The sequence below is a fragment of the Erythranthe guttata genome, chromosome 11, assembly GCF_056151865.1.
Source record: "Erythranthe guttata isolate IM_541 chromosome 11, IM_541, whole genome shotgun sequence".
Classification (NCBI taxonomy): domain Eukaryota; kingdom Viridiplantae; phylum Streptophyta; class Magnoliopsida; order Lamiales; family Phrymaceae; genus Erythranthe; species Erythranthe guttata.
Genome location: NC_142543.1, coordinates 1,012,467 through 1,039,034, shown reverse-complemented (window position 1 = coordinate 1,039,034; position 26,568 = coordinate 1,012,467). Strand labels below are relative to the sequence as shown.

The following is a 26,568-nucleotide window of genomic DNA, read 5'->3' as shown; positions in this document are numbered from 1 at the left end:
CAAGAAATATTTGAAGTGTTGATACAAACAAATGAGAATTATCGAAAAGGGGTTATGGGAAACCAACGTTCTTGCTCTTCTTGACAGTGACTCGGCTAGCTCCAAGGATGGGCTTCATTCCTAGCCTTTGCATTGGCTTGCGGCTCTTCTCCTCGCTTCAGCTCTGCTTTGACCTATCACTTCCAACTGCTTGCCCTGCCAAATTAAACAAGTGCCATTTAAGTCTAGGTCGTATTCATGACAAAATAACAATATGAAAAAATTCACACCAAATGACTCAATCCAAACATACTCAATGGTTTTTTATTTGATTATTATGGATTTCAATTGTTCTTATGCACGTGCTACAGAAAACAGATGGATTAGTTAAGCATGATTTTGTTCTGACTTGTGACTTGTTCTCTGCAAGTTATGAATCGGAAAAAAATGGCTTTACTCAATCTGAAAGAGAAGCACTACTTGCATTTAATGAGATAGTTTAATAATGTTTAGTATCTCCTTCAACCCTTTTGACTGAACTGAAGAACATCATAATTTGAAAAACAACTACCCTCATACTAGCAAAATCATTATTGCAAAACGAGGGCCAAAGAGGATAATTTGTTAAAAAGGTTGGTACAGTCGATTAAATGGGTTAGAGGGTTCGAAAATAAGGCCATAGAGAAAAAATGATGTGAACGAGTCACAAGCAACATAGTTGAAATGTTTCAAGAAAAGAGTAGTTTGATGCAGAATCAGGTAAAGAGATGAAGAATGGGCGGTATAAGTTTACTTAAAGATGGAGAAACTTATTAAATCATTTAGTTGAAACATGGGGACATTTTTTCAAGATATGTATTAAAACGGTGGAAATGGGGAGATTTCTTTCAAAAATGTAAATTTTGTTGAAAACGGTTCAAAGAGGATAAAGCTTTTTTTTTTAAATTGCTAGACCTAATCAAGAAGGCTAAAGAGAGATCAAGAAGAGTCCGAATAAGTTCTCCGGTATGAGAGATAGATCAAAGAGGTGAAAATGTGAAGTCATTTCCAAAACAAAGTGATTTTTGTTTCAAAACCAGGTGAAGCCGTTTTAAAATGAGTCAAAGTTGGTTAAGTGGTTTAAAAACATATTAATTTGGTATAGTGGTAAAATGAGTTACATCGTTAAGAAATTGGTTAAAGTAGGTACAATGCTTACAATACACAGACAAGAGAGACTACAGGTTATACAGTACGGACAAGAGAGAGAATACGGATTGCAAATTTTCATACATAATTAACAGAAAATAAGGATGTGCACCTTGATATGCCACACAACTGAGTGTCATGCTTTCATCAATTGTACATCGTTGATTTGGTCTTCGAAAGAATGCATGATACAGATGCGTTCTGACCAACTTCTAAAGCAAGAGGCCAACATTCCCCTACAAAATGTTGAAATGTCAGCAAGAAATTACAAATCATAATCGAAATGATATTTCATTACTTAGAAAATTGTAAACAAACAGAAAATGACCTATAGGAACATCCTAATAACTCGGTTCATTCATCGCGTCTTCTACCAAAAGTCTGGAGTTAGGAATCCAAAGGTATTCATCAGTCATTCGAAAGTTGTCTGCAAGTACAAAAGCTATAATTAGTAACCACAACATGAGTTACTTTATGAGCTAACTGTCACAGGACTCAATTTCAGGCAACCAACAGCATATTACATTACACATTACTTCAGGAATCCATTATATTTAAAAAAAAATGCACATTATTTCTATCTAATACTCGTGTTTTAAAAAAAAGTGTCCAATACTCCTTTGTACTAATTAAAACGTCAATGCCCTCTTAGACTCCGTGTATCTAAATATAAAATAAAGGATGCAAATATCTTCGTGGCTACAAACGTATCACTCGTATATAATTTCATTTTATTTTACATGTATTTTGTATCAAACATATTTTTCGATACAAGGCCCAATTGAATTGGGCCTTATCTAAAAAAACTCTCTCAAACTTTAAAATTTGTGAAATCAGGGAACAATTGTGCTTTACTCGGGTCAATTTTGGGCTAACTTTTGGCGTTGCTGAAGGGATTTTAAGATTTTGAGAAGAAAAAAATTATTAGATTAGGATTGTACTAGGGTTAATTGCATCAATTTATTTTGTTCTTTTTTTGGCCAATCGTGAGGACCCCCTAACAGATGGTGTAATAACGAAAACACCCTCTGTGTTACGATCACCTCCGAAGTATTAGTCATCTAAGAAACATACAAACTAACTAATCGATCAGTTTGGATCAGAAGAAATTAATTAGTAGCTAATTACAAGTCCTCTTTATTTATGATCCTTCTATTGTGACTCAAACGGGTCGAAGAGGGTAAATATTTTAAAAAATTGCTAAACCTAAGAAGAGTCATAATAAGTTCTCTGGTTGAGAAATGGATCAAAGAGGTGAAAATGGGAATAATTTTCCAAAACAAAGCGAATTTTGTAAAGCCGTGGGCCAAAGAGGATGTGTCGTAAAAAACAACTCGTAAATTCCGTCAAAATGGTGAAAATGGGGAAAACTTAAAAAAAAAGATAACTACTTTGAAAACGGGTCAAAGAAGACTGCATGTTTACGAAATTGTGTACACAGACAAGAGAGACTACAGGTTATACAGTGCCGGCAAGAGAGATAGTACAGATTGCAAATTTCAAACATGACCAACGGAAAATAAGGGTCTGAATAAGGAAGCGCACCTTGGAAAATGCCGACACAAACTGAGTGTCATGGTTTCATCAATTGTACACCATTGACTTGGTCTTCGGAAGAATGCATGATCCAGCTGCGTTCTGAACAACTTCTAAAGCAAGCGGCCAACATTCACTCCCCTGCAAAATGTTGAAATGTAGTTAGTGAGAAATTACAATTCATAATCAACATGATATTTTACTACTAAGAAAATTATAAACAAACTGAAAATCACCTATAGGAACATCCTAACAATTACGGTTCATTCATCAAAGCTCAGGCCTCGACTTCATCAATTAAGTGAACAATCTTGCCTTGTGGGCATTGCGAGAAGATCAGTGTGCTTTTGGAAAGGTGTTTTTGAGAATCGAGTCTCCTTCCAAAAGTCTGGAGTTAGGAATCCATAGGCCTTCATCAGACATTTGAAAGTTACCTGAAATAATGAAAGCTTGAATTAGTAACCATAATATGAGTTACTCTATGATTGAGGAAATTTCAGGCAACCACAAGCATATTACATTACAATTTCACAGAAATTTCTGATAATCAATGTTGTATGATTGAGGAAACACAAACGGATCAACTAAACATTGTCAGAAAGAGTAACCGCAATAAACAATCATCTTAAGGAATAAGCAAGGTAAACCATCATCTTAGAGAGTAATTAAGATCAAACATCAGCATAATCAACTAAACAATACAAATATGACAATCTGATACATTTGATTTGAAGACAGCATAAACATATCATCCAATTAAACATTGTCGTAAGAGTAACCGCTAACCAAGGTAAAACATCATCGTAGAGAGAAATCAAGGCAAAATATCATACTCTAGCACAATCGAATTAAAATCACTCTAGCACTTACCAAATTCCAACCCAAAAACCACGATCGGGTTCTCCGGCGGATCCATTTCGGCCAGATCCATCTCCGACGGTTTCCGCGAAGGCGGTCGAGCTCAAGCCAATAGCTCCGAGGAACACTGGCGTTGACAGCGTGGTTTATCCCGCGGGTTCTCTCTGTGAACTTCAGAGCGTGAAAGAGTGAAAACCCTAGGAAAATGACGAAGGTTTCATCTGCAAAAGATTAAGTAACTGATTAATGAGCCTAGGGATTAAGTATGATTAACCCGTTTATACTTTCGGGTATACGGGTTTGACCTTTGGGCTTCACCTTTCTTTCTTTAGAAAATCCTTTGCAAATATTTTTAGCCCGATGAAGAGACTTTATAATTTGTTTTTAGTTATTTTAATTGATCTTTATTGTTTTTTAGTAGTTGTGATGTAGGTGTGTGCAACGGTGCAGTGCACATATGTGGTATATTTTTTATATTTGAAAAATTATTTAAACACACAAATATATTTGCTTGAAAAGTTTGTTAAAATAAAGTATAATTATTGACTATTTTTTTGGTCCACTTGGATTGTTCTAACATTTCTACAAAATAAATGTTGGAATTTTAATATTATTTGTATTTAAAAGCGACTCTAGAAGCTTATTATATTGCAGTCCGATGATTGAATTGGATTTAAATACATACAAAAAAAAATGACACTCAAGCAATTGAATAACACACAATCAATTTAGTGCCAACAAAGTGATTTAGTAAAATGACATTCTATTTGTCACATGTCCTTCGTTGAGCCCATCAATTCTCTTTTATATATATATATATATATATATATATATATATATATATATATATGGTAAATTACGACCACCCTCTTAAGGTATGGTCAATTTATGAAAAAATTCTCCTTGTTTGGATAATTGCATCTACCCCTCAACTATGATTTTTTTTTCTTACATCTCCATCCTTATGATGTTAAATTCAACATAATCATCTAAATTTCGTGGAATGTGCTCTAATTTGTATTCGCTTTGTGTAAAAATACAGTTTTTGATGCATCACAATCTGAGCCAAAAAATGAAAATATACATATTACGATCATCTTGCTTCAAAATGTGGAGTTTGAATGAGATAAAACCGGTGCAAAAGTAATCAATCATATTCCATATAATATCGAAGATTCTACTAAATTTGAAACTGTAAGGGTAGACGTGTAAGAAGATTTATATTTGAAGGGTAGTTGTAATTACCCAAAGAGGAGGAAAATTTTAATTTTACAATAAAAGTCTCCTTATGGGCTGAAAAAACACTTTGAAAATAGTTGTTTGGTCTTTCTAAGAAGAAAAGCAGAATGAAGCCCAAAGGCCCAAACCGTATTACCAAAGTATAAATAAAACCTAAGCCCTAAGCCCATTTATCACTTTATCATTTGCGTATAAAACCTTGCGTCAATTTTATCTAGGGTTTTCACTCTTCTCACGCTCGCATTCATTCTTCGCCTCTCATTTTCCCTCACATACTATCAGACTCTTAGTCCAGAATCATGGCGGACCGTGGAGCAGGAGGAGATCGTGGCGGTTTCGGACGCGGCTTCGGCGGTGACAGGGGTGGCCGTGGGCGCGGCGGAGACAGAGGCGGCCGTGGCCGTGGCGGCCGCCGCCCTCGCCGTGAAGCCGAGGAGGAGAAGTGGGTCCCAGTGACGAAGCTCGGCCGTTTGGTGAAAGACGGTAAGATCAAATCCATTGAGCAGATCTACCTGCACTCCCTCCCAATCAAGGAGTCCCCAATCATCGATGCTCTGGTGCCGGCGTTGAAGGACGAGGTCATGAAAATCATGCCGGTCCAGAAGCAGACCCGAGCCGGACAGAGGACCCGGTTCAAGGCCTTTGTTGTTGTTGGTGACGGAAACGGCCACGTCGGACTCGGAGTGAAGTGCTCGAAGGAGGTGGCGACTGCTATCCGTGGCGCCATTATATTGGCTAAGCTCTCTGTCATTCCAGTGAGGAGAGGTTATTGGGGTAACAAGATCGGAAAGCCACACACAGTGCCGTGCAAGGTCACCGGAAAGTGTGGATCTGTCACCGTGAGGATGGTTCCGGCGCCTCGTGGAGCTGGAATTGTGGCGGCGCGTGTGCCTAAGAAGGTCCTTCAGTTTGCTGGAATTGAGGATGTCTTTACCTCCTCCCGTGGATCCACCAAGACACTCGGAAACTTCGTCAAGGTCCAACTTTTATTTCTGCATTCGATTTTAAGTTTCTATTCTTTTATTGCTATTTCATATTCAATTATAAATGCTGTATAGTTTATTTTGTCTATTGTTTGATTTTATTTATTTAGTTTATGATGTTGGTAACGAGCTTTACAGTTTGCCTATTTTGTTCTGTGTTAATTATGTTACTGTTTAATGTTATGTGGCTTATGTAAAATTGTTGTTAGATGATATTGTGATTTGGTATGTTGGGCTCGATGATGTTTCTTGATCGTATCATTTTAGCTCTCGTGATAATTAATCGGCTGTTTCTTGATTACTCCTTAAGATGATGTTTTGTTCTACACTTTTCGATGATTGTTGTCTTGATTACATTTATGTTGATTACTCTTTAGGATGATGTTTTGTTGTGATTGCTCACTAAGATGATGTCTCAACTCTTGCAATCCTTATATTTAGCTGATCTGTTTGTGTTTCGGCAATGATATATACAGTGTTCGTCTCTCAATTATTTCTGGGTAATGATAATGTAGCGTATTAGTGGCGTTCTCTTCGTGGATTCTAACGATCTTGTCTGAAATTAAGTCCGAAATGCGTAAGCTCACATATCAACTCTTATTTTTGTGACTAATCCAAGCTTCTATACTTGCAGGCAACATTCGAATGTCTGATGAAGACCTATGGATTCCTTACCCCAGACTTCTGGAAGGAGACTCGATTCTCGAAAACACCTTTCCAAGAGTACACCGACCTTCTCGCAAAGCCCACAAGCAAGATTGTTCACGTTGTTGATGAAGTCGAGGCCTGAGCTTGATCTATGAACCTAAATTGTTAGGATGTTTTTGTTTTAGTTTATAAGTTCAAACTTTTCTCTTTCTGTTTTGTTGGATACTTCCTTTAATTCCCCCCGGTTTTTTATGGCAAACAGGTCTGTTTATCTTTAAATTGAGTTGGGATACTTTGTCTTGGTTTTTGCTTTCGTTGAAGAGATTTTGTCTGTCTTTATTCATTCAAGTGTTTCTGAGAAATGTTTTTGTGTTAGTTTTTCATTCATAAGTTAGTGACCAACTCATCACTTCTAAATGAACAAATCTTGCAGTTGTAAGAATGTTCAAATATTAACCCAATTAGCATCTATGTGATAAATATTTGCTGTATTAAGAGAATGTAATCTAATTTATCTTCGAAAATTGTATATTTTTTGGTAGATCTATTTGAATTAGGGTTTATCTCATTTTCTTATATTAGGATTAAGGAAAATGTTTTACTCTAAAAAAAAAGTAAAACACATAATTATAAGGGTAAATTACGGTAATGTTAAACTAAAATTTCCTCATGTTTGGGGTAATTTAACCACTTCCCTTAACTATGAATCTTATTACACGTTAATATTTATTTCCTCATGTTTGGGGTAATTTAACCACTTCCCTTAACTATGAATCTTATTACACGTTAATATTTATGGTGTCAAATTCAACATAATTTTCTAGATTTGGTGGAATGTTCTCTAGTCTGTACTTGTTTTGTGCTTTATATGACGTTTTTTATGTGCCACAATCTTACGATCATCTTGAATATTCCACATAATCGAAAGGATTTCAATAAATTTGACACTACAAAATGGGTAGTTGATGGGTAGTTGTAATATCAAAACATGAGGGTATTTTCTTAATTTAATATCACCTTAGGGGGCTGAACGTAATTTATTCCATTAATAAAGAATCGCAACTTTGGAACTGTGACGCGGCACAAGTACCGGTATCAAAAAAATTGGTAGAAAAGCACAAGTGCTAAAATATTAATATTATTGAATTTGGTAATTAATAATACAATAGTAGTTCTTATATTTTCCCATTAAAAACATTAAAATAAAATTAACGTAGTTTCCATACTCTTTTTAGAGAGAGAAAGAATGTGGGTCTGATTTCTCTCTCTTCTCCCCCCCTATATTTACCACATTTGTCTACATGTGTTAATTTCTGATTTCTCAGGACTTTTTGATTTTTGAGCTCAGGTTTTTGCAGCAAGCATGGCTTCTTCTGGGACTTTTCTTCTCTTGTAGAGAACGTCGGAGCAGCTCTCCGCCTGCATGCAAACTCATTTCTCTCTCCGCCACTTCTCTCTCTTTCTCGCCTTCTTAATTTTCTCCCTGTAAGTCTCTCTCTCCCTCTCTTTTCTTTGTTAATTCGCCTTTTCATTTTTTTTATGAAAAAAGAAACAAATGCATTTCCGTTTGTTTGATTCGGCCCGCTTATTGATTTTGGGTGCTCAAAATGTAATCTTCATCGCATTTTCTGGGTTAAGCTTTCTTCAATTTGATCGCCTTCCAATTTTTGTTCTTTTAATTTGATAGATTGAAGGGCTGCATTTGATGCGAAATCGGGGGTTTAGGGATTTGTTCGCCGCTGTGAATTAAAGGGTTTTTAGGATTTAATTTTAAGAGAAAGGGGGATACAAACGAGGCAATTGAATGGTTGCTCAGAGAATGAGATCTCAAGGTGTTTGTAATAATCGCTCTGAGGAAACTCAAACCCAGACCCAAACCCAAACCCAAACCCAAACCCAAACCCAAACCCGTATCCATGACCCGAAATCGAACCCGTTGGCTAGACAAGGTTCCTTGTACAGCCTCACTCTCGATGAGGTTCAGAACCAATTGGGAGATTTGGGGAAACCCCTTAACAGCATGAATCTCGACGAGCTTCTCAAGACTGTGTGGACAGCCGAGACCAACAATCACACGGCTGCGGACGGTGTCGACTACACACAGTCGCCACATCATCAGCCTGCACAAGTCTCGTTTTTGAATCGGCAATCTCGAGATCTGAGCAAAAAGACCGTCGATGAAGTGTGGCAAGATATTCAGGAGGGGCAAAAAAGGGATAGCCTCGACCGTTCGGTGACGCTCGGTGAAATTACATTGGAGGATTTCTTGGTCAAGGCGGGGATTGTGGCTGAGTCACCACTAGGAAAGAAGAACACGGGCTCAGTCGATCCGGTGGGGCTGCCACCTCAGCAAGCGCAGCAGTGGATGAATTATTCGATCCCGTCATTACATCCTCCACCTCAGCAGCTGCCTGTCTACATGCCAGGTCATCAACAGCAGCCAATTCCTGTTATGGAGAATGTTTATTCTGAAAACCAAATGGGCTCAATGTGTTCGTCGCCTTTGATGGGTACTCAATCGGATACTCAGATGCCCAGACGAAAAAGAATTGCTAGTGGTGAAATAGTCGAAAAGACTGTTGAGAGGAGGCAGAAAAGGATGATCAAGAATCGGGAATCTGCAGCTAGGTCACGAGCGAGGAAGCAGGTTTTGTCGATTTTTATTTTCTTTATATTCTTTCTTTTTTCGGCTATAGGCATTTATTTATTTATTTATTGTTTTTATGCTTACTTATTTATGTCCAGGCCTACACTCACGAGCTGGAGAACAAGGTTTCACGCCTGGAGGAGGAGAATGAAAGGCTCAAGAGACAACAGGTTCGTTTTGCGTACTATATTCAACGTATCGGAATTTTTGTTAATTTGGTAACTTAGTTTCATTACATATCATTTTGCATAGTAAATTCGTGTATGCCTGGTTTGGCGGAGTTTAATTGCGCGATTCAATTTAATAGTTTATTTATCCAAAGTAAACCACTGCTTTAAACATGAAGTGTATCGACTATCTCGGATATCACTATAACTTATAAAGCCATGATATATAACATTTACGACTCTTCTGTTTTTATTTATTTTTATTGTTTCATCATGTATTCTCCTTTCGTTCCGTCTGATCGTGCATAGCATAACAACAAGGCTGGTGAAAATCTGTTCATATACTTTGCTTAGCTTGTTAAAGATTCTACTTTAAGTGCTGGTATTTTAAGGGGGAATGAAATTGAACGGGCAACTCTATTGAATGTCATTTTCTTCCTCTCGATTTTTTATTTTATTTAAAAAATCGTCTAATTATTGAGAAAATGAAAAATATGTGATAATCTAGGTCCTTAAGAACTCTCTTTATTCTTACTCATACTTAGTTTCTTCTTACTACTGTTGAACCAAACATGAGAAACTTCATTGTCTATATTGACCAATTTTTCGATTTATATATTGACTATTGAGAATTACAAGATTGCCATTATTTAATTTCTTTTTCTCCTTGATTGAAAATCTGAACCAGACTCAGTTTACTTCGACAAATGCTGTGTCATTAGGTAATAAGTAATATTAAATGTGCAAAGTATATGGAATTTGTGCACTGAGGGTAATTGAATTTGACTTGTTTTTGTCGTGACAATATGTTCAAGAAAACATAATCTTTTCACCATCAACGAAATATACGGCCCTTTTAAGGCAAAATCCGTTCTTTCTATCTTTCGTTAGCTTTTAGTATCAATGCATCTCATTAGTTGCTTCTACTTTTCGATTACTATTACACAAATTTGTATTAATATTTTTTTTATAGATATAATGTGTATAATACATGGAAATGGATATTTAATTGTACGTGCAGGAATGGGAGAAGGTGTTGCCGACTATACCACCACCAGAGCCGAAGTATCAACTTCGTAGAACGAGCTCATCCCCTATATGAGGATCGTGTAGATTTTATTGCGTTGTATTCGTCTTTTTTTTAAGTTATGATTAGCCAGTGTTAGTTTTTTTTATTTCCCCTTCGACTATTTAACTTTTTAATATCTGTTTGGTGTAGTGGTTGTATGTACATTTTTATAGTACTAACCAACATGGAATTGTATGGAAACTATTTATGGTGATTTAGGTGATAGTTGCCATGAAATTTTGCTAGCCTATCTTTTTGTTTATGTTGTTCTTAGTACTTAATTAATCCGATGAGCGATTATCTATATAATCGGTGGTATCCGGTAATCTGTGAATTCAAATTGGTATATTAATATATATATTTGCCAGTTAGAGTGAAATTTATAAAATTAATTCATTCGGATGTTGTTTATAAGACAATAGATAACAAGATAAGAAGAAATTGATTTCACCTTTTTATCTTGATGATAAGTTGGAGTTCATCAACAAGATTTGTACATGATAAATGAACATTATATTGTTGTCTTCCAAAAAAAAAAGGCTATAAAACATCCAATATTATAACCACTATATTGTATATATCATTCATCAGAAAAGAAAAATGGACAAGAAACTGCAGATGATCACCTTATTTTTGCTGCTACTATTCGTCTCTGGTATACTCTCTCTCTCTCTCTCTCTCTCTCTCTCTCTCTCTCTCTCTCTCTCTCTCTCTCTCTCTCTCTCTCACACACACACACACACACAATATGGTTTGCTGATTGAAAACATATATGCAGGAGTTGTAGTTAATGTGGATGGCAGAAAAAACTGCGACCACGGATCGGCATCGAAGTGTTTACCAAAGGAGACATGCGACCCACGTATTTGTGCGATCATATGTAGTGGCTTTGACGATTATGAATGCGATCCCAGATGTATTTGTTGGTGGGGTTGCCGCAACTCCACCACCACCCCCACCACTCCCCTCACTCATCACCACCCACCACCACCACCACCACATCTTCTTTCCTCCAGCTTTCGGCGTGTAGTTTGTATGTAATGAATCCATGCATGCATTACATTATTATTTGCGAAAGATTGCAATATATTATACATGCCCTGTTTCATGAGATTGCAGAAACTTGTGCCAATTAAATAATAATAAATTTCTCTTGTTGTTCATCTGCTATTCTCTACACTAGTTTGCCTTGTAAACAAACACATAATATAAACAGTAAATCAAAACAAAGTCTGAAATTATACGGACTAACTAATCAATCAATTAATAAGGGAGCACTGCAATGTATTATCAGTAACAAACATTAATAGTCGTATTAAACGCGATCACGTGCAAGTGATTATTATTACAAACCAGTAGAGTATATATTAGAGAGAGAGCTTATCATACGAAACATGAAATAAAAAAAAACAGCGGTTCTAACTAGTACCACTTATTAATAAGAGAACCTTATTGAAATATATTCATATAGAAGTACTTAATTATTGCTGATCAGTCCTCAAGCACACGATCTTCCGATGATTCACCAATTTCAGCCAGGCCATGAGATGCTTTGCGAAGGAAAACGGCATCCGCGTTTTTGCTGCTACAGTAAAGACACGGATGCTGCGGATACTTTTTCCTGTTACCCAAAATACCCCTGGCCTTGTTTACCAATTTTTTGTTTGTGATAGGGGCAGGGTGCCCCTTAAGAATTGCTACGACAGTTTTAGTAAAAGCACCACCTGCAGGACCGTTTTTATCTGCAGGATCATCGATAGTGTCCTCACTAGGCTCACTGCCACTCAGCAGAATGCCCTGGTCGATTTTCAACGGCTTTGGATGCTGATCTGGAGGCAGCCTGAACATGATGCTGGCTTCCGATCCGAACAATTGGAACAAGTGCGCTCCAATGTCCGGATCGTTTAGCCCTGTCCTGGCCGACAAGTTTGCCATATAGGACTCATAAGGAATCATTTTAGGTTTATTCTCACCAACACATGTCTGATCTTTAGGAGGCTGAACAATGTACGGTTGCCCGACCTGCACTGGTTCTTGGTCAATGAGTCCACCACTGCAGCACGAATCAGCCATTATAGTGAACGTTGCCTTTTTGGGCAAACGGTTCACGTAGTACCTAAAGTCCATGCCTGCAAAATTTTATATAATGCATGCAAACAATTATTATTATTAAAACAGAGAAACATTAATTAAATTAATGATTTAAATTATAATAAAATAACAATAACACTTACATGTAATAAGATTGTCATCAGAAGGGACAATGGCCTGCTTAATCTCTCCATTGTGACAAATAGGCATGCCATGGCCAGAGAAGTAGAAGAACAGCCTATCTCCCTCGTCAGCATCTTCGATCATTTTCTTCAGTTGTTTCTTGATATTCGCAGCAGTCGGCATTTGCTTGCTTCCGGGCTTGTCCACCATAACCAAGATTCTTTTCGGGTCAAACCGGAATCTTTTTATCAGTGTGTTGTGCATGTTATACACGTCGTTGTGGCATCCAGACAGATTTTCTTTCGGATTCGGATAGTTGTTGCAGCCCACTAGGATAGCCTTCTTCGCCACCTCTTTATTACTCACGGGTTTTTTCTCCGCCTCCATCGGAAAATCGATCAAACAAAGGACTTTGGTTGTTTTGAGAGAATTATTTAATAAGTGGACTTTGGTTGCAAGTTGTGATCTAATTGATGATCATTTTGCATCTACTTATAATGTTTATGTGTTGTGCACAAATTAAGCTTATCTTTTTTCTAATAAAAATTAAGAAAACAATAAACACAAAATTAAATATCTTGAAGGTGGTGAAAAGAATATGCCTTGCTTATTTTTCTTAATTAATTCACTTGATTTGCATCTATTTATATTGTGTTTCTCTTAACAGTAATTAACTCCTGGCTGGTTAATTAAGACAATTCTTTAACCTGAAGTTACTACTAAAAACATTAAGGTATGTTTGCATATATGTAATAAAATATGCTTTTCCTTGCCAACTGAAATTTCTCAAAACGATTATTAGTTGCATTACTGTTGGACTTCAAATTCAATTCATACCAAAATTTACAATATGACCAACTAAATGTGTTTAGCATATTTAACTTTAATATATCTAATTGACTTTACAACTCATTAATTCACACTTCTGCTAATCTTTAATAAATGTAAGGAATTATTAACTGTACCACTACATATTTACAATAACATTATATGATTTCCATGTAATATCATTCCGCAAAAATAAATTAATTAATAAATATATATTTCCCCTAGTACTTTACTAGGATTTCTAATGTACTTTGCACTTTTGGAACAAATGGAAACTTTTCATACATTTCCCGTAGTACTTTTTCACTTTTCATTTCTTTATGTCTCTAATTAATCGAGTACGGATTAATAAATAATGTGCCCATGTTTTTTTTTTCAGGTATTCAATGTAAACTAGTAATTCACCCGTGCGATGCACGGTGATCAACTTTAAAATAGAAAAATTATATATATATATATATATATATATATATATATATATATATATATATATATATATATATATATATATATATATATATATATATTGTTATTAGTGCTATTAATTTTGTTGGGGACCGGGCACATGTACGCAGCGGAAAACAAATTTTTTATTTTATTTATATAAACAAACACGTACACAATAATTACAATTAATTGCGTACATTTTCGCTTCCATGGGCTAGTGGTAAAATCGAATCCAGGTAAAATGAAATTAAAAAGAAAGGTAAACTACGAAAAATCCCCTGAACTTAGGCTAAACTACAAAAAAAAAAAAAAACCTCCACATATCCGTAGTTACCAAAATCCCCCTAACATGTGTTTTCGTCTTACACCGACCCCCCTATGGTATTATTTTTCTCTGAATTTTCTTTATTCCATGGAATATTTTCCGAACAATTTTGATCTAACTCCTACTAAAGTGGCAATTCTTTATGTTACTTTTTTAAGATAAAAATTACTCTTAGAGAGGTCATTGTAATACTATAAAACTGTGAAGGTGTTATTTAAGAAAAATAAAGATTCCATGTAAAGGCATCCCGAGAGTAAAATTAGCCTTTAAAAAGTAGTATAAAAATGTCACTTTTGTAGGAATTAAATCAGCATTTTTTGGAAAATATTCCAAGTATTCAAAAAAATTCCATGAAAAATAACACCATAAGAGGGTCGGTTTAAGATAGAAACAAACGTTGGGGGATTTTGATATTTACGGGTAGGTGAGGGTTTTTTCATAATTTAGACTAAGTTCGGGGGTTTCATAATTTACCCTTAAAAAAAATTAAATTTAGAGTTGTAAGATATGAAGTGATATTGCTATTAGATTACATACTAATGCTAGTAACAATATTACTAATATGCTAATATTAATACTAACATTAATTCTAAATATACTAACACTAATACTAAAACTATAACACTAACACTAACACGAATACCAATACGAATATAAATATCAATACGAATACCAATATCAATACTAATACCAATACTAATATCAATACCAATAGTAATAGTAATACTAATACTAATACTAATACTAATACTAATATTAATACTAATACTAATACTAATACTAATACTAATACTAATACTAATACTAATACTAATACTAACAGTAATAATAATATTAATATTAATACCAATATTAATAATAATACTAATACTAATACTAATACTAATACTAATACTAATACTAATACTAATACTAATACTAATACGAAAACCAACACCAATACCAACGTCAATACCAATACCAATACCAATACAAAAAACCAATATCAATACTAATACTAATACTAATACTAATACTTATGTTAATGTTAATTCTAATATTAATACCAATACTAATATTAATACTAATTTTCATAATCGTTAGTATATTGGTTGTATAAGTAATTTCCATAATCAGTTATAAACAAATTATTAATTTATTAAAATATAAAATATGGAGACTTCAAAATACTTCCGTCTATTTTATTTCCAAAATATTGATTACAGATTAAATTTTAAATAATAATTTTTGAACAATATAATATAAAGATTTTTTTGTGAATTTTAATAAACAACCGAAATATGAAATAAAATTAATTCAAATTATTATGGAAATAATGAGAAAATAAAATCATACATAATAATAATTTTATAAATAACCGCATAAATAAATATCACTATAATATAAATTAATCTAAAATCATTCAAGAACGCCTCATTCACCATTATAGTGTCTTTCCCATAGAAAATAATAATATCCATTTCTATTAATGCATGATTTTTTAAGTTAAAAGAATTCCTATAATTATATTACGGTAAATTACAACTACACTTCTGAGATATACTTAAATAACTTTAAAGTTCTTATGGTATCGATAATTACACTCAACCCCCCCCCCCGAAACGTAGTTAGAAATTCTAATGGATAATGCATTTGGATACATTATTCGGATAGGGTTCTAACGGACTATTACTTTTAGCTAGTGGCGGAAACAAACATAGAGTTATGGGGTGGCATGGCTCCCCCAACATTTCTTTAATCACCCATAGTTCTTTGTTGTCTCCGCCACTTCCAGAAACCTATAGTCCATTAGAACTCTATCATAATAACGTATCCAATGCATTATCCCATTAGAGTTTCTAACTACGTTTCAGGGGGGGGTGACTGTAATTATCGATACCACAGGGACCTTAAAGTTATTTAAGCATACATCAGGAGTGTGGGAGTAATTTACCCATTATATAATAGTTGAAGATGCTTTTAGGAATTTCACCTTTTTCAAAATCAAAAAAAAAAATAATACATTTTATTCCTAAAGTTTATAAAATTTGTAGACATGTACTCGATGTTATTGTCAAGTATATAATAGAAACAAATATCACCTCATCAAAAAGAGAAAAACATAGAAGAATTGAAATATGGATATAGTTTCAAAAATATATAAGGTCTTATTATTTAAATTAAGACATCTACTCGATGTTAGTTAATATATATTTAAAAAAAACGAATATCTCATCTAATAAATATATAAGGAATTAAATAAATATAGTGTTAAGTTATTTATAAACATGTAAAGGACATTATTTCATATGTTTTCATAAGTTAACGGAGTCGGATTTTAGTCACATAATATACAAATTATATACAACAAAAAGTATATACAAATTTTAAGAAATTTATTGTTCTTTATTAAAGAAATCGAAATTTTTGAATTTTCATACAGCATATTGAACCGGTTTATTAAAAAATAATAAATGTGATGATTAAATAAAGCAACTCCGATGGCTTGGGAGATATCAAAATGGACGATCAAACACTTAATTGATACTTATTATTCCAACCAGTAGGTATCAAATAAATTATTATCCCTTTTTTGGTTGTAATATGTTGATATGTTTTTTTTTTTCACGTTGAAATTGCATGAGCAATTTTAATGAAAATTTGATTCCATTTTTTTTTGTGCATTTTTGCACCTCAATACGATGGAAGTATAAAAAAACAATTCCTCTGCTTTTCTGAAAGTGATAATTTTACCATTTAATACTCCATTTAATTCCCCGATTGAGTTGCTAATATCCTAACAAATTAGGTGTAGACAATCACAGAACAACTCCAACACTACAAAGTTAGATGCAAAGGCCGACAAATAAGAGCCATTGTATATTTTCTTCTCAATTTACTATAAAATATGCACAAAATAAATAATTCAAAAATTATGCATAAAATAAATATCATCTCTATTAATTAAATTAATTAATACTAATTTTATGAAAATTGTATGAATAATTTTATGAAATTTAAAATAAATTAAAAAAAAATCTCTAAAATTTTTATGTTTTTCAAAATTCTATAAAAGCATAAAATAAATTCCCATAGATTCAAATTTATATAATAAACTATTTTTTTCGTACAAATGAAATGATCATGCAGAAAAAAATTGGCATATTCTCTGTAAGACGAAAAACATAAAAACGATTCATGATTTGTATAGCTTATATTTAATGATGGGAAACTTCAATCATTTCAAAATAAAAGAATTTGAGTGTAAAATGTATAAGTTTCCTAATAAAACTTCAAGGTTCAAACATTTCAAAAATAAATTAGAAAGTAAAATGATTTTTTTTTGGCCATATATATCCACTTTCTACGACACAGCCAATAGTATATAATAATAATAATAATAATAATAATAATAATAATAATAATAATAATAATAATAATAATAATAATAATAATAATAATAATAGCATGTCATAAAAATAATTGATTGATTTCATAAACAATAATATTTATTACAACTTTATATGCATTCGAGTCGAAGAGACCTCACTTACTAATTAGTAAACTTTCATACCTTACTTCTAACAAATATACTCAAATTTTTATAATTTGTGTTCATAATCTAATTTCAAAACAAATATGCTCAAGATTTTATTATATGTATCAAGATATTCATTTTAAATAAATTTATAAATACATTAAGAAATATAATCTCAGTAATAGTTCTTCTTCTACATTGGTGGTTTGTTGGTTCAATTAGCAACGAAGATATAATTAGCAAATATAACATAAGTAATACATATGCAAATTAAAAGTCGTAATAGCAAAATGAAACAAAATAAGGGAAGACAAAAATAATCATCATGCTTTGTAGAAGCATAATGAAGTTATGTATATATTATTAGCATTTGTCACAAACAGTAATGAGAAAAAATATCACAATGATTCCTATGTAAAGTTTTCTGCAAAATATATTCAAAAAAGCATAAATAATTAGCAAATTTAAGTATGTAAAACAAATAATGAGCACATATCTTTTCTATCCAGTTTAATTGAGAGTTAAGAGTTAATATAGCAACACTCTACTTAGTTTATGATAAAGAACTGATAACTTATGCTTTTACCTTCGCGGAATCACATCTCCCATCTTTTCCATGAGTCATCCGTTGCTGCCCTTTTAAAATATAAGATAAAATAGGATAATTTTTTTATTAGAGAATGCAAATGATATTATCATTAATTAGGAATAAGCGCAACATAAAATTGAATTGATACAACATAAAAACAAATAGGAAACAGTACACAAAGTGAATGCAAAAATCATAAAATATATAAATTATTAGCCAAATAATGACAATAATGAAGGACGAGCAAAAAAAAAAAAGATAAAACTAAACAAAAAACATTGACGTGAATATATAAAAGAAAAAAAAAACCCAACAAAATTCGATGTATGTGTAAAATGATGAATAGAGTGAATGGATTATATATAGATGGGTATAATGTGGTTTAAAAAGTGAAAATCATATAAATTAGGAAAATTCTTATTCAAATTATGGAATATGATTTAAGAAAATTAGATATACACAATCGAATAATCTACATATAGAAAAATATTGGATCATTTATGTTGACCGATTTCTAAAAAATACCTTAATAAATAAGTATACACGAAAAGTGTGAAAAAAGACATAATTATGTATGTATATTGATATGTATAGATTTGTTTACTATAATAGATAGGCATAATTAGAATAAATGGTATTTTATCTATAAAAGCAAAATATATAGATGATTGCTTAACATGTGCATTAATGATTTATTACCTTTATAATTTCCTATGATTGAGTATCACAATCTATATAGATTGATACTAAATTGAGAAAATATATTTCATTCCATTAATTGAAATATTACTATTACATTTATATGATAATGCAATAATCAAATAAATTATTTTAAAATTTTAAAACAATATATTAATAGAATAATGCACAATAGGACGTTGTAGACTCGTATATATATATGAAAAGATTAAATTTTATTATATTTCATTTGATTAATTAATCTAGTACTAATTGAATTAATATAACACATAATAATGCATTAATAAAATACTTTAATGTATATTTACAAAACAATATGAATATAAATTTATAAAAGATTTTGTATATTATTATAAAAGAGATACTAAATTCGATAATATATATATTTATAAAATAAAATAAAATAAAAAATCGAATATTCATACTAAAATCAAAAAATATATTTCAGAAAATAAAAAATATAAAAAAATTTTTTCGAATTTATAGAATCTTAAAATGCATGAAATATATATATATATATATATATATATATATATATATATATATATATATATATATATATATATATATATATATATATATATATATATATATATATATATATATATATATATATATATATATATATATACGTGGTAATTATTAAATGATTGTGTAAATGTAAAATAGGAAAAAACTTAAAAATATCCATAAATAAAAATGCCACCTAATCAATTGAAGAATCCACCTAATCAATTGAATTCCAACTAAGCAATTTTGACAAATGACATCATTATTTGCCACATGTCAATCATTGAGGGCATAGATTCTCTTTTTATATTATATATAGATTTGGATGATTAACTAAGAAAAAAAAATTAAAAAATCACAACAAGTGAGTTAATGATTATAAATTTGAGAGTAAATTACAACTACCTCCCTGAGGTAAAGTGTAATTACGGAAACCCCTTATTTTTAAGAAATTACATCCACCCCCTATAAAAGGGTGTTAATGTAAGAAATCTTCAGATTTCAGGGGATGGATGTAATTATTAAAACATGAGTAGGGTTTTCGTAAATAGGCCTTACCTCAGGGAATAATTGTAATTTACCATAAAGTTTATATGATATTGAAGGCTCGGCCCAATATATGAGAAACATCAATTGGCCCAATAGATATTGTTTAAAAAGGCCACACTAAATCTCCACAGTAAATATCAATTAAATTTCAAACACGTGTCCTTATTCTTTAGTGTGCCGAATAATCTCATCTAATGGGCTCAAAGCAATTAATTCAGGTGGAATAGATGGGGTCAATATTAACTATCAGGCCCAATAAAGTCATTTTACGTTCATAATTAGCCCATTAGTCTGAAAACAAAACAAAATTTGCCCATGCACACTCTTTTAAAACAAAACGACACCGTTTCGGCAGTATTCTTCAGCGTTTTGTAATCCTTGAATAACGATGGAGTCTGAAAGCAGGGCCGGCCCAAGCCCAAGGCGAGCAAGGCCGTCGCCTTGGGCCTCCGAAAAATCCCAATTTTTAGGGCCTCCGATTTTACTATATTTTGATATATATACACATGTAATTTTAATTTTTCGAAACTGCCTTTAGCCTAGTTGGTAAAGGATATCCACAAGTTTACTTAACTGGTAAGTTGGTCATGGGTTCGACCCCCCCAAGTGGACAAAATTGCTATTTGGGACTTTTTTTTGTTATTTTGTTCGGGTTTTTTCTGTCTTTTTTCTTCCATGGTCTGAGTTCTTTGTATTTTTCTTTGTTGTTTCTTTAAAAAAAAAAAAAATCATTAAAATTTAAAAGTCAAGATAAAAAAGTTTTTTTTTTTAATTTCATTTTTGTTGAAAGGCCAGCCCAAAAAGTTCAAAACATAATAAATAAGAAAATGAGACGATAAACAAATCCAAAAAAGATAATAAAATTAAAAAAAGGATTTCATATTTTTTTCAAAAAGTGGTAACCCAACAAAAGAAAAAATATAATTTCTATATTTTTTAAACCTCGAGAATTAATTATGTATGTCTCTCATAATCTATATATATTTTTTTAATTTTTTCAATGCCATGTTTTCTTTTTCTTGATTGTCTTTATATTTTGAATTTAATTATTTGACTCCTTTGTATTATATTGCTTATTTTGTAATTTAATTGGTTTGGTATCCCTCAGACACAATGAGTCATAGAAAAGTTTGAGTCGAGGCTAGGGGTGAAAGTCGGATGGATCGAATCGGAATTAACCTTTTCGGAAAATTTTCAAAAAAAATCGGAAGTATAAAATCAATTCCAATTCCAATTTCAAAATTTTCGGAATCTAAAAATTCATTCTATTTCCAAAAATCCCGGAAATTTCGGAATTTCAGAAAAAAAATCGGAAATCACATAAGCTTTAAAATTTCGAAACCTAGCCGAAATTTTCTAAAATGTTCATAATCAAAAATAAGAACATCCACGTCGATAAAAGTAAAACTAATAACTACTAAATTTCAGTTCAAAAAAATAAATAAAAATAAACACAACATAATATCCAATAAAACTTCTAACAACAATTCATTATGTCAAAATCCTAAAACAAAACTTATAGGTGTATTTTTCGGAAAGTAAGTATTATATAATATATATTATTTATAGGTGTATTTTTCGGAATTAATTTCGGAATTAAATCGGATCGGAAATCGAAAATTCTAAATTTATTTTATATAATTCCAATTCCAATCCAAAAAATTCGGAAAAATTCGGAAATCGAAATTTTGAAAGTCGTAATGAAAAAAGTTGTTCCAAAATTGGAACTTTTCGGGTCGGAATCGGCGGAAATTGGAAATTTCGTTCCAACTTGCACCCACAGTCGAGGCAAAAAAAATATTAGCTGCTGGGGGCCTCGGTTTTCAATTTCGCCTCGGGCCTCCAAAGGCCTGGGACCGGCCCTGTCTGAAAGGAATGGGATTTGATTTGGCAATTATTTCATTTAATTATTCTGTTATTCGTAAAATTAGGTGTGAGAGAGATAAGTTGAGATTATTACAAAATAAATTAGTGCAGACATACATTAGATAACGAGATGAGAATAAAATTTAATTTAGAATTTTAGTGTTGATCATGATAAGTTCAGATTGGTACGACATAATTAATGCAGTACATTTTAACTATCTGCCAAGAAACTGCTATAAAATATTCAAGTTTTTGTAACCATAATTGTATCAGTACTCATGAGTCACACATGAACAACATGGACAAGCAATTCCAGATAGTCACCTTATTAATATTATATTGGTGTTACTATTCGTCGTCTCCGGTACTTTGGACTCTCTCTCTCTCTCTCTCTCTCTCTCTCTCTCTCTCTCTCTCTCTCTCTCTCTCTCTCTCTCTCTCTCTCTCTCTCTCTCTCTCTCTCTCTCTCTCTCTCTCTCTCTCTCTCTCTCTCTCTCTCTCTCTCACACACACACAACACACACACACACAACCATGAAGAATGAAATAATAATTTGCAATAATATTAATGTTGCGTGATTGGAAACATGGAAGCAGGAGCTGTGGAGGGCGGAAAAAACTGCACGCGCAAATACAGAACAAAGTGTTATCCCAAGGAGAAATGCGAGCCCCGTGCTTGTGCCATATTCTGCAGTGGATTTGAGGATTTTGAATGTGACGGTGGCTGTATTTGTTTGAGCGGTTGCGGGCCCCACAATTCCACCACCACCACCACCACCACCAGTAGTAGTACCCTCACTCCTCCTCACAACGACCCACCACCGCCTCTTCCATTCTTCAGCCGTCCTTGTATGGTCTAACTACAATCCATGCACAATAATTACTCAATCTTCTTCATATATATTGCAGCAACGAACTAATTGTTCTAATCGAATAAATTCATCTTTTGCATTACACTTTTGTCTTGTAAACACACACACACACACACACACACACATATATATATATATATATATATATATATATATATATATATATATATATATATATATATATATATACACCCCACATTTTTCTCTTACAATATTAGTGACAAAATTAAAGGAAGATAAGAGTCTGATATACCTAATTGGGCCGACCCAATGGGCCCCAATTCATTTAACAATTATGTCCAATACACGAAAGTATTCGGGCCCATTACACGAAAGCCCAAGCACCTTCAAAATAAGGCTTGGGCCCAACAAAATAAGCCCAACTCAATCAACGACATATAAATAGAAGTTTTATTCATTTAAAAAGGTACGTTCTCATTATTGACAATTCACCTCGAGTTTTATTCTCTCTACTCTCTCTACGATCCGTACATCTGACTTGAGCGTCGGAGGGGTTTCCGCCGGATCAACCCCCGGCTTAGTTCACGTGTGCTCATTTTGTAGGGACCTCAGGAACATCGAGTTGATTAACTACTGATCAGCTTTGCTCTCCCAGCTCGTTTTCTATACTATCCTAGGTGAGCTATACTTTAGCATCATCATTTTGGCGCCGTCTGTGGGAACGATGCAAACCAGATCACGTAGCCAACAAGATCCTCCTGAGGCATCAGCTCGGAGAGAAAACGACACAGCTAATAACCTCCCCACCCGTGGAGGATCTGGCATCCCACCTCCTCCACGCGCCGCGGAGCAACTTCCTCCACGTACTGCAGATCCACCTCGCGAGGTTCAGGTGATCCCCCCTCGGGACCCACCACTCGCCGATCCACCTCTCCCTGCTCCTCGAACGGTTCAAATAACCGAGGACGCGCTCCAACGTATGATAGCGGAAGCTTCTACTCGCGCCGCCACGGAGGCTGTAACTCAATACATCGCCACGATGGGAGCAAACACTCCCAATGCGATACCAGCACCAGCTCCACCTGTAGCGCCACCCGTGGCCCCACAGCCAATAGCGAATCAAATAAGTGTCTCCTCCTCTACCTCGGATCCACGATCCCGAGTGCAGTTATCTACCAACCACCGAGGAGCACTGCCCAGACAGCAACGTCGACGCTCACCCCCACGGGGGAACGCATCACCACCGAGAGTCCCTCTCTTCAATGAGGGAGAAGGCGAGGTAAACAGCCGGATGTCACGCCAAAACCTTTTCTCCCAACCAAATAATCAAATAGGTGAGAGAATGCCTCTCCCAACAAGACGCAGTCCCTTCACCACGGACATTCTCAACGAGGTATTACCTCAGGGAGTAAAGATTTCGGGGTTACCTCAATTTGAAGGGACCACCGACCCACAGGAACATATAGAGAAATTCAGTGCCATGGCGGATTTATATGGCCCGACGGACGCTGCGATGTGCAAAATGTTCCGTACCACTCTCTCCAAGAGGGCAATGAATTGGTTCAACTCCCTACCCATAGGGTCCATTGACACCTTCGCTCGGTTGTCGACCCGATTCACCAACCAGTTCGCCATCAACAAACAATACGCCAAGACCCCAGCTCATCTTTTCTCTGTAGTACAGAGGGATAACGAAACGCTCCGTAACTACATTAAGCGTTTCGTAGAGGCCGTCCACGAAGTCCCCAGTGTGGGGCAAGACATGCTGTCCGGGATTATGCAGCAGAACTTGAAACCTGGTAGATTCAAAGAATCTATCGCCGGAAGACCCCCAAGCAACTTAGAGGAGTTGCTGAATCGAGCCGAAAAATACGTCCGGATAGAGGAAGCCTCTACCCATGCTCCTCCTAAAAGAAAAAGGGAAGACGACCGCCAGGACAATAGGAGGCGCGACGATAGACGTCCACCACTACCACCTCAAGGCCAACCCTCTTCCTCCTACAATAGGTTCACTCCGCTGAACACTCGCCTCACGGAAATCCTTCACGTGATAGAGCAAAAAGGTTTAGCAGAACCTCCACGTCCTATGCAGCCAAACGCAAAGCGAGAAAAATCGGATCGTTATTGTCGATTCCATAAGGACAGAGGGCATACTACGGAAGAGTGTGCACAACTTAAAATGGCGATTGAGAGGCTGATCAAACAGGGCCATTTAGGCGAATACGTCGATAAGCCGCGAAATAAACGCCGTGATGATCCTCCACGCCGAGACAACAACCGAGATCAACAACAAAGACGAGAAGATGGGGGTCACCGACGTGACCTAGATAACAATGATAACCAGCCTACCCGAGGAATCATCTCCTTCATCTCCGGAGGACCGGCGGGAGGCGATTCACATAATGCAAGACGCACACTCGCTCGATCAGCGCGCATGAATCAAGAACGCGCTTCTCCATCCGAACGCGTATATCAAATACGAAGACCTGATCACAGCATAGTCTTCAACTCCTCCGACCTTGAAGGTCCAGAGGAAGACCATGTCGACGCATTAGTGGTAACAACAACGGTGGCCAACTTCTTGGTCAAGAAAATATTAGTGGATGGTGGGAGCTCAGCTGACATCATGTACCTCCATGCTTTTAAGCAGCTAGGCATAGATAATGCCCGTTTTAGTCCCATCTCCACACCCCTGAAAGGGTTCACAGGAGAAGGCATTTTGTCAATGGGAGAAGTGGAGCTGCCTGTTTCATTAGGGGAAGACCCCTGTCGAATCACGAAACTAATCAAATTCCTCGTCGTCGACAGGCCATCACCCTACAACATCATTCTGGGGAGGCCAGCCATCCACACATTCAAGTCAGTACCTTCCTCCTACCATCAGAAATGGAAGTTCCCTACTCCCTATGGAATGGGAGAAGTGCTTGGAGATAGACGTCTCGCTCGAGAATGCTATGCAAGGGCCCTACGAGAACCCTCAAAGAAGCCTAAACCTCCCGGAAAGGGAGACGATACCCAAAAATCCGACAAACGGAAGTGGGTCAATGCAATCATTGAGGACAATAAAGAAATACTCATCAGTGTACCAGACGATAGCATCAAGCTAGCGGCTGTCGAAGAGCTTAAGCTCATAGAGCTCACACCTGGAGATGATTCCAAACTCCTACGCATCGGATCTGATTTAGATCCTGAGACGGAGCAGCAGCTAATCAACTTCCTGCGACACAATGGAGATGTGTTCGCATGGAAAGCCCAAGATTTGTCGGGCATTCCCCCTCAGGTAGCCCTACATCGACTTAACGTCGACAAGAAGATGAAGCCAGTCAAACAAAGGAAACGAACGTTTGGACCCGAACGCAACAAGCATATCAAAGCAGAAGTGGCTAAACTTCTAGAGGCAGGCCACATACGACCGGTTCAGTATCCTGAATGGTTGTCGAACGTAGTACTCGTTCCCAAACCCGGGGGAAGTGGAGACTATGCGTAGACTTCACCGACCTCAACAAAGCTTGTCCTAAGGACCCTTTTCCTCTGCCTAGAATCGATCAACTCATCGATTCAACCTCAGGATGCGAGCTCCTCAGCTTCCTCGACGCATACCAAGGGTATAACCAGATCTTACTTGCGCCAGAAGATCAAGAGAGGGCCAGTTTCATCACCGACCAAGGTATCTACTGCTATCAAGTCATGCCCTTCGGGTTGAAAAACGCAGGAGCCACCTACCAGCGTCTAGTGAACAAAATGTTTGCAGATCAGATTGGTAAAAATATGGAGGTGTACATCGACGACATGCTCGTCAAAAGTGTTAAGGTCTCCGACCACCTAACGGATCTTGAGCAATGCTTCGCCACCCTGCGAAAATATAAGATGAAGCTCA

The 26,568-nt window shown here is 34.9% G+C and overlaps 3 protein-coding genes across 3 annotated transcripts; 2 read left to right on the top strand and 1 right to left on the bottom strand.

Moving 5' to 3' along the window:
* Positions 1-4,962: 4,962 nt before the first annotated feature.
* Positions 4,963-6,793, top strand: LOC105976653 (uncharacterized). The gene is made up of 2 exons (XM_013001908.2): positions 4,963-5,777; positions 6,418-6,793. The coding sequence occupies exons 1-2, from the start codon at positions 5,100-5,102 to the stop codon at positions 6,571-6,573; spliced, it is 834 nt and encodes a 277-aa protein (XP_012857362.1). The 5' UTR covers positions 4,963-5,099; the 3' UTR covers positions 6,574-6,793.
* An 848-nt stretch (positions 6,794-7,641) lies between these two features.
* LOC105976739 (ABSCISIC ACID-INSENSITIVE 5-like protein 2) lies at positions 7,642-10,559 on the top strand. The gene is made up of 4 exons (XM_013001999.2): positions 7,642-7,916; positions 8,119-9,078; positions 9,177-9,248; positions 10,267-10,559. Exons 2-4 carry the CDS (start codon positions 8,236-8,238, stop codon positions 10,345-10,347), a joined length of 996 nt encoding a protein of 331 aa, XP_012857453.2. The 5' UTR covers positions 7,642-7,916; positions 8,119-8,235; the 3' UTR covers positions 10,348-10,559.
* Positions 10,560-11,604: 1,045 nt separating this feature from the next.
* Positions 11,605-13,022, bottom strand: LOC105976552 (metacaspase-9). Its single transcript, XM_013001787.2, has 2 exons — positions 12,549-13,022; positions 11,605-12,443 (listed from the first exon to the last, which is right to left on the bottom strand). The coding sequence occupies exons 1-2, from the start codon at positions 12,913-12,915 to the stop codon at positions 11,806-11,808; spliced, it is 1,005 nt and encodes a 334-aa protein (XP_012857241.2). The 5' UTR covers positions 12,916-13,022; the 3' UTR covers positions 11,605-11,805.
* Between the last annotated feature and the right edge of the window lie 13,546 nt (positions 13,023-26,568).